Raw genomic sequence first — 9,613 nt, 5'->3', positions numbered from 1 at the left:
CTCATCTCTCCTCAGGATCCCATACCTGGATCCAAAAAGAACCTCAAGTTTAAGACACAAACACAACACACAGGGACTCTTCTCAAACAGTTTAATAGCAAATAAACAAAGGAAGGTACCACACTTGGCATATACAAAATGACTTATTGTCGGTGTGTCTGTGCAATTAAAACAGCTTTAAGTTGCCCTTTGGGACAAAAAAAAAAAAAAAAAACAACACACACACAAAAGGAAAATTCCTTTAACACATACTCGCTTGATCCAAACTTGTAACAAATCTTTTCATTTTTAAATCCACTACACAAACTCTGCCATCAGAAAAGCAAAATGTGCTCCTCTGCTTCTTAAACCATTGAAGTAAAATCCATAATTCTCTACAGAGTACAACACAATTTCACACGAAAAGACATTTTGTTTTGCAAATCAAAACAAGAAAAATAAAGGAACAGCTCAAACAAGGTAAAGAAAAGCATTTCTATGACTGAACCACGACTTCGAGTTGATTAAATCCCATTACTGCAGAACAGACTCTACATTTGGTCATAGTGGCAATTTGTTTTCTCGTCACATTGTGAATCACTTTACATTGTTTTCTAGTAGAAAAGGCAAAAAACTGTACAAAACCCCTAGTGTTAAATACAATGTTTGTACCAATAAAAAAGCCCACAGGTTTGTCTCCAAAATGTAAATTTTCTTTTTAAATTATTCACAAAAAGCAGCCAAAAATCAGAAAGGCAGCTGCTGCTCCACTATCTCAAATCCATTAAAACCACCATAGAACAATTAAAACAACCAAAGGAAGGAAAGGAAATAAGAAAGGAAAGAAACATCCAACATTTGGCATTTTGGTTTTCTTCAGACATTTTTCCACAGGTTTCCCCAGAGTTCCTTATGGAACCAAATGCGCACGTACAGAAATGTATTGGCAGTTACTCAATACACTGCAGGGTATCAGTGTCCCCACTGATACCCAGCCCTGTGCATTCAGACTGTGGGACTAACAGCAGCCAGCCCACAACCCTACCTTCAAAATAAACAAGTCTCTATCCTTTTCTCATCCAGCCTCACACTTCATTCCCAGGTGTATGTACCAAATCCCAAAAATGTTCTGTCTCTTCAGCTGCTTAAAGACTGTCTATGCAGATCTAACTAGTATATCAATGGTATAGTATCCTCAGCCAACTCAGGATTGGGATGGAATCTTCACTGCATTTTCATTATCCCAAACACTAGACAAAAGTATGATTTCTAGCCAAATATAATTAGTAAACTCCTTTCACCTGGGATTTCATGTCATGTCATTTTATACTGTTAAGATATCTACACTAGCTCTCTTCTCCTTTTGACTGAAACTTCATCACAGCACAACACCCTTCAGGCGCCTTCATCTAGAAGCTACTTCTCACTTTCTACCTGTGCAGATCTTTAGTAGGGTTGGGGGAAGCCTGCCCTGCAGAAAGCAGTGATCCGTTCTCAATCATTCTGCAAGCCAGAAAAACTGCTCAGCTCATTACCCAATTAAAAACTAAACAAAAACTAAAAAATCTCCGTAGAGATTCCCCAGCTAAGGCCCTTGAGAAGACAGCTGGGGATGGTACCCTGTTCAGGTAACAGCTTCAGAGGCTGTTGTATTGTGCTTGTCACTTGGGAAAAGAGCCAGCAGTTGTATGACTACGTTTACAAATGCTTTCTCTAGGATATTTCAAATACTTTATTTCAAGAGCTACCCTAGATCTTTCCAGGATCCTGCCACCACCAGAGTCTGACTGACGGTATTAAGCTGAGGCTAGACTTCATAAAAATGTGCCCTGAATTATATAAAGTACTAGTAAAGAATGTTTCAAAGGAGCCCTAGCTTCAGAGAACTTCAGAAACAGAAATACTACAAAGTTCCCCCATCTTCCTGCTTTCCAGCTATCCCCTTCCACCAAGACTCCTACTACAGGAATAGTGAAGCCCAGCCCCCAAGAGCCTCTGACAGTGCTGGAAATGGAACAAGGTCCAGGTGTTCTGTCAGGCAGACAGTCTAAGTGCACAGGTAGATGCCCTCAGGTGGCTTCTAATCAGATATTTCTCATACCAAAAACACCAATTTAAAAGGATACCTTTGAAACCCATTAGATTGCTCAGTTTTTGCACAAACTATAGAAAACAGAGAGGTGAAGGTGATATATACGAGGGTGTGAAGAAAACAGCAGGAAACATGCAAAACACTTCTGGGCATGATCTCAGTTTGAAAGAATAAAACAAAAACATCACATTTTGCTGAGGAGATTGTAGTTACGAAAAAAAAACAGGCATGCTGGGGCTTAACAAAATACAACATCAACTTTGATCAAATTTTCACTGCAGACTGATAATCACACAGGGAAGCAGGAGAAAAAATAAAAAAAAAATCAATGAATGCAAGGGCAAAAATGTAGCTACAATCGGAAGAAAATGTAGTTCAAGTGTTTTCTGCTGATGCCACTCAAGTCACAAGTTCGAACTCAAAAACACATGCTGTCTCCTCAAGCACAGAAACCAGATCAGCAAAATGTGACTAGGAAGTCTCCTCAAAAATCGAATCACACGACATAATCGACTTTTTCTTCAAAACTGTGTTTTTAAAACTAAGCACACAGAAAAAACTAAGCCTAGAAAGTGATTGGCTGTATGTTCACAGAAATACAAACACTCCACAAGGTATGCTAGCAAGGCTGCTCTGAAGACAATTACAAAGAATCAGATTCACAAAATCAAGTGGTTTTCTTACGAAGGTCTAGAAAAATAGAAATTCTTTTATATTCAAATGCAAGTTTAAATATTCCCCCTTCAGCAGTCTTTCTAGCAAAACCAATTTGGCAGCACAAAAAAAAAAAACAAAGAAAGAAACAAACATAATAAAAATACACATCAGCATCAAAGGTCAACACAAGGTCAAAGGTGAGAGTTCAAGCATCAGAGAAGCTGAAGAGACAAGGATTTGGACGATGTACTTGAACGCCACATCGACATGCTTTAGGCACAACGATGAACAAACGGCAGGAATCTAGAAAAAAAACAAACCAGAAAGAGGGAGACCCACTGAGTTACACAGAGCAGTACATCCAAACAAGGAGAGAGAGAACAAGAATGGGCACTGTACAATGAGACCTCCTGGGGAAGGGAGTTGACAGGGAAGGGCAGCACATGCCAACGATGGACAAGTAAAAGTCGAAGTACATGAAGGACACCGAATAAACATCAAACTGCCAGAAATTAAATGGAAACAGAGGCCTCGATTTCCCTCAGCATCCACTCTGTGGAGCATGCCATGGCCTAGTGCCACATTGACTACTATGTGTTCATTCTGTCCCATTGCCCACGGTCTCCACTAGCTCTGTTTAAGAGAAGAACAGAGCAAGCACTCTCCTCAGGAGACCGATTAAAAAAAAATAGGGCTCCAGTGCTCACAGTCAACCACAGAGATTGAGACTGTGAGAGACAAGACAGAGGACTCAATGGGATTCACAGGTGGTTTGACAGCTGAGACTTTTTTAGCATCCTAACATGGGAATTTCACAGGCAGTGGAAGCCCAGGAAATCCATGTTCTTTCCTTCAGCTACAGCCCTTTCTCATTCCCTAGTAGCCCATGAAACTGTGGAATTGGGTAGTTTGGAACAGGAAAATAAAGAAATTATACAAGACAAGTAAGTGGAACCAAAAACCCTACACATTAGAGAAGAACTCCTTAAGACTTGACTGCTAGTTAAGACTTGTCCTAGCTGAGCACTTTCCATACCATTAGACCTGCACAGGGATTTTCCTTTCCCAGCCTTTTATACAAACAGCCTCCAGCTCCCTGGCTTTGCAAGGAGGGGATTCTGGGCTCTGAGAAGCTCTACAGTCACTGTTGCCAGTTTGATGAATAGAAAAAAATGTTTCCTGAACCATTCATAAGGTTTATAAATATATTCTTAAATTTTGATATATCTGTTTCCTTCCTCAACCTCTGGAACTGCAAAAGAGAAGAAACATTTTGGGAAGAGTATGGAAAGCACAGGAGAGAGGAAACAAGGCTTTTCTCTTCTCAACTCTCCTGAAGTCCGTTCTATTTCCTGTATGCTGCCTTATTTTCTCAGCACCTCTCAAACTGGAGATTACAGAGTAGTGCAGAATGAGACTTTCATATTATATTATAACATTCATAGTATGTTCAGAAATGCAAAGGATTGTATTCTAGCTCCAAAGCAAAAGGCAGTACATTGTCCATTAGAACTGTGAGACTACTTAAAAAAATGCTGAGATTACTTTGCTCTTCATACTTTCCAGTTTAGAGAAAGGACTTAGAAACAAACTCCAGCAGAGTACAATGCAATTCTTGCAATTATTTCCACAGTTCTAGAAATGCTCTAGCTGTGAGGTTTTAAATTTTAACCACAAACTTCTCATGATCTGAAGCATGAGACAGAATACAAGGCATGGAATCAAGTGACATCTAGCATGCACCATTCAGAATTGAGAGTGTGATTTGTTTAGGCTTTTTGAATAGATCTTTCAAATATTTCACTTAGAATTACCACTCAAGTTGCTAAGTTCCAACAAAGCCATTAGGAAGGAGCCATGAGAAACTGAATGAGAACTCAATTACTTGGGGAAAATTATTTCAGCTTGTCCTGTGTTTTATTCTCACGACTGATAATGTAATGCAACTATTCTGCATTCTGTAGCTTATACTTTGTAGCAAGTATGCTCAGGGATGTATAACACCCTTATGTTTAAACATCTGCAACAAAAACATTTCAAAGCATTTTGCTTGTTCATAGCACCACTCCCATTTGCAGCTTGCTTTATTCAAGTTTTTGTTTGTTTTTAAGATGCTTCCAAATAAAACACTTAGAAACAACTTCATAACTTGATGGATTCTGCCTAGTTGCCCTTCCCTACCTCACAACTATTAACAAGAAACACTTCAGCCAATTGTATGATGCAAGCAAAAACTATCACAATGTGTAACTTGTTATTCAGATTTAAATCTTTTTCCTTTATTGATTTATGTGCTGGTCAGAAATTTTGAAGCACCTATTTTCCAGAAAATACTTTACTAGCAGTAGATTCTTTTTCATCATTGAAATATAAAAAGAAATTCACTGTCATTGTCTCATACTTTTGAGAAGTTCCAATTCTCTTCTGCTTAGACTTCAAATTTAAGGACTATGTATCAAAGGCATTTTCTAACAGTGCAAGGTCTGTACTGCAGAAGGGAAAAGAATAATTTATAGGGTGGTTTCTAATTTTGGACTGTTGGTTATCTATGAGGCAGAAGAATCTATGAGTTCATTTGCAACGGTACTAGATACTAAGTAGCATCAGACTAAGACTTAAATCATTCATAATACTTTCATATTATTACAATATATCTAGTAAAATCAAATGTATTCTGAGACAAATGTATGAAGTAGACACATTTTCATCTTGCTCCTAGAAAGTACTTAAGTATTTTCTGGTGACACAGTTAACGTGTAATTCTATTTCATGAGAAGTCTCATTAGGCTTTGTTTTAAAAACTTTCAGATTCTTTGGCTTGAGTTAAAAGAAAATTTTGCCTGTGTGGCTAATTAAGCCAATCCCTTATAAATCAAATAAACCCAGATGAGTTTATTTGAACTCATCTGATCCTTTTGAGCTATCCAGGAGTAAAGTGTTTGACAGAAGAACAGATTATAATCAAGAAACATCTGATGATAGTTTTCCATATTATAATATCAATAGTCAAGTTTGCCCCCAAATGGTTTTGCTACTGCTATTTCTTATGCCTTTTTAACATTCTTTCCAATCTTGCTGTCCCTGGCCTATACAAGCATGCTTTTAAAATTACTATTACTTAATTGTTGTTCTGCAGATAATTGCCTTATTTCTAAAGGATTTTGATATATCCTTTCAAAACAGATACTAATCAGAATCTAATTCTTTATTTTGGGCAGTTTGCCCCCATCAGGTCCCAAGAGCTGACTGATCTGTTTTGTGCTTGAATAAGAGCATGACAGGAATTAAAAATAAGATAAAATTTAATAAACCCCGAGCTTCCTTCCCAGCAGTCCTAGACTTTCCTTCCTGGCAAACAGTGAGGAAGAAAACTGACTTAGAACTGGAAGGCAAGAACCTAAGTCTCTAGATTGAGCAGCAGCAACCAGAAAGACACAGGAATGTTGACTTTATCTGACCAGTTCTATTATCAGAAGAAAAATCTGCTAAAGTCACAAACTTGATACATTTATTAACTTTGGCAACATATACACTGATACACCAAAAAAGGGAAATCTCAAACAAATACAGAAAAAGGGCAACATCTTCAGCTGGTGAAAATTGATGCAGCTCTACTGAAGAAAGCAGAACCACATTCATTCAAACCAACTGAAGATCACATTTTTAGAATTTAACCTGCATAGTTTTTCGGGTTTTTTTGTTTGTTTGTTTGTTTTCCTTTTTGGCAATACTTACAATGTAATTATGCCAGTAAGGCACAAGAACTAGCCCAAGTTACCTGTCTAAGGTGATTGTGTCTGGGAGGAGTCACTGACCAAACAGTATAAAGGTCAATCTCCTAAGCACCTATCTGCAACAATGCCCAACTTGATCTGTAAGTCACAGCACTGAGGACAAGCTGTAGGATGTGAAAGCTAAAACATCTAATTTTGGGCAGCTGAAATGACTACTAAAGAGGCCAGAGCATCAGATTAAAAGAAAAAGGAGACAAAGTTCTCAGATAGCACAGTGGGGTAGGGTGCAAAGAAGGTAAGAGTGACTGTAGAGACCCCAGAGCACAGTGCTCTCCTCCACTGGTTCACAGCATTCATCTCTCCCATTTGGCAGTTGTTGGGCTGCAAACAGGCCACTCAGTAGTTTCAATTGTGCACATCGTTATGAGTGTAAAACAATCACATTCAGGATTCTACAAAACCCTGGCCTTTTTTCTTCCAGTGAAATAATTTAGGTAATAAATACTCTCCACCCTGGAGCGGTATAAAACTTCTATAAAAATAGAAACAACATTCTTGGTTACAGCAGGTTGCACCTGGAGCAGCTGCTCCCAACTATTTTTTTTCTTTTTTTTTTCTTTTTTTTTTTTTAAAAGTATATTATTTATAAAAAATCCCATTATCACCCTGGAGGCCTTCACACTCCAACACTCTCTTCTCAGAAAACCAGGACACAACTTTCCCATCGTGTAGAATTCAAGTGTACACGGCTCACTTAAGTGTTTACGTTTTTAGAGAGATCCAAATAAATAACATTGAAGGGTACCACATGCCAGCATAACTTGGAAATTTGGCAATCTGGCCTTTGAACATTTGCCACCACAAAATAATCTGAATAATACTGATAGGTCTGCCTATATGCCATCAATATCTACAGGCATCAACTAACTGATTTTCAATTTAACAGTGAAAAGGGCTCTTCTGCTATGAGTCAGGTCTTGTACTTCTGAGGTTTGAGAATGGGAATGTATGAGACTCCCAACAGTTCACTGCTCATGGGCACACAGATTGAACATGATGGTTTGATGGGTTTAGTGCTCCTCCTGCTGGAGCAACAGAAAGTCCAAACCCGATGTCTGACTCCACACATTCTTTACTTAGAAGCTGAATCCCAAGCTGCAGTGATAGCTCATGCCCTGGGAAACAGCAATAACTGTTATACAAAGGAAATAAGGACAAGGAGAAAATATGAGGTAAATGGAATTTTTGTTAAAGACATACAGAAATTGTAAACTTTCTCTTCTGACAGAGGTGGGTTTTGGTGGTTATGACACAGGACTCTACTCTGATTTCTTAAAACAACTCAGGCCAGAGTGTCAAAAGTCCTATGAGCCCCTAAAACCAGGGTATACGGCCCTTATAGCAATGCACTAGCAATTTCACATGTATGCAAAAAAAAAAAGTGTGCTGATTGAAGGGTTGTGTTTAATTTTTCTTCACTATAAAAGATAACAGACCAAAACGTGGAAAAAGAATGAATGGCTCAATGCTCTGCTTTGAAAGTGTTAGCCCTGCTATGCACTGATACACACCACCTTAAAGGAAAACTGCAGTATAAAGAAATACCTATCTACTAGACTATATCACTGCACAAATTAGATTATTATTTTTTTTAAATAGGTAATTATCTTTGGAACAGAAAGACCAAGAAAGCAAATCCTATAAAAACATGTATAAAGCAGGAGCTTCAAGAGCTGTTTTTGCGGTAACTCAATGCTTTGTATCTCAATTTAACAGTTATTTTAACAGAGAAACAAACAGCACATATGATGCTTATCAGAATGAATTCAAGTAATACTCTGTGAAAAGGACATCACTCCATAGAAATGGAGAATGTAATGAATTGTTAGGAAAAAAAACTGGTGAAAAAATTCTGCAGGTTATCAGAGATTGAAAATTTCCTGTTTCCAGCCTCAGATATATTCATCCAGACTCTAAGCTATGTCTCTCTAAACCAAGTTAAAGGATAAGTTCTCTTAAAAATGGTGAAATCCACTGCATCTCATTAACATTCAGCAGTAAATAGTGAAGTTTTCTGGGCAGATATTATCTAATTTTATAAAGTGCTGTGTACATTCACAGTGCTACATACACACTATTTCATATACAGCAAACAAAAAAACACTGCAGTTTTCCTTTGTCTCATTAATGTGTTCACCCTCCCAGCCTATCTTCTGCTTTAGAGATGATTTATTAATTCCTCACCATGGCATACAGTTAAGGAAGCATCAAAGAGTGGGTGTGGCATGACAAAGGCTATTTGGAGTTGGTTCTTTGCTCACCCAAACTTAGATAAACTCAGTTTTCCTTCCCCATCTTTGTTTCCATCAGCTGTTCAGTGTTATTTCTGCTTTCCCTTCTCCTCTCCCCATGGCAGTGTGGTGTCAGTTCTGCTTCCCCTTCTTTTCTCTACCCCAAGGCAGTGTGGTTTCAGTTTCTGCGGCTCCCTTTGACCTTACCTCCCCACTCCTAAGGAGCTGGCATTGGTCCTTCTCAACACACACTGGTTACAAACACAGCAAACTTAAATAAGGGAAAAAAAAAAACAAAACAAAACCTCAGCGATATGGCACCTAAACTCCAAAGTAAAACACTGGAAACAAAAGCACAAACTTGTCCTTCATTCGAAGCAGGATTCTCAGTAGAGGCTGCAGCCGAGTCTTCAGGGGAAGACGTGCCAGATAGAACGGCATGGATCAGCTTCCAGGACTGTAAAAACACAGCCTTAGGGCTTCGAATCACTAAGTGCGCTCCTCTCCAACTTACCAAAAGATCCTTCTCACTCCAGTCCCGGAGGGGAGGGGCGCTCAGTATGGCTTGCTGTCATTCTTAGAGCGCTTGAGCTGTACTTTCAGACGCTTCATGCCAATCTGAAAGCCGTTCATTGACTGAATGGCAGCCTGTGCAGAGACAGGATTGTCATAACTTACAAAACCTGAGGAAAAAGGAAACATGCAGTTACAACGTGCCAAAGTTGTCCAGAACAGCTATTCACAACTGTAAACACGCTCACAAGGTGAGAGAGGCTTTCATGAAATGCAATTTTCAAGAACTGATAGCTGGTTAGAATATTCATAAAAATCTCTTACTTAGAGCTCTCTGACAATGTATT

General features: G+C 38.6%; 1 protein-coding gene across 21 annotated transcripts in view; it reads right to left on the bottom strand.

The window, feature by feature from the left end:
* Window positions 1-74: 74 nt before the first annotated feature.
* The window catches only part of CELF1 (CUGBP Elav-like family member 1), a 53,586-nt gene continuing 44,047 nt past the window's right edge, over window positions 75-9,613 (bottom strand). For 20 of the 21 annotated variants that reach the window (XM_090140867.1, XM_090140864.1, XM_090140865.1 and 17 more), the window contains one exon: window positions 75-9,436. In XM_090140867.1, coding sequence (XP_089996993.1) covers window positions 9,309-9,436 — 128 coding nt within the window. In that variant the 3' untranslated portion in view covers window positions 75-9,308. The remainder of the gene's footprint in view (window positions 9,437-9,613) is intronic. The other variant, XM_031593392.2, reaches the window with a different exon arrangement.

This window comes from Phasianus colchicus, chromosome 5 (assembly GCF_987193195.1).
Source record: "Phasianus colchicus chromosome 5, bPhaCol1.hap1.1, whole genome shotgun sequence".
Classification (NCBI taxonomy): Eukaryota; Metazoa; Chordata; class Aves; order Galliformes; family Phasianidae; genus Phasianus; species Phasianus colchicus.
This window is presented reverse-complemented; position numbering and strand designations above follow the sequence as displayed.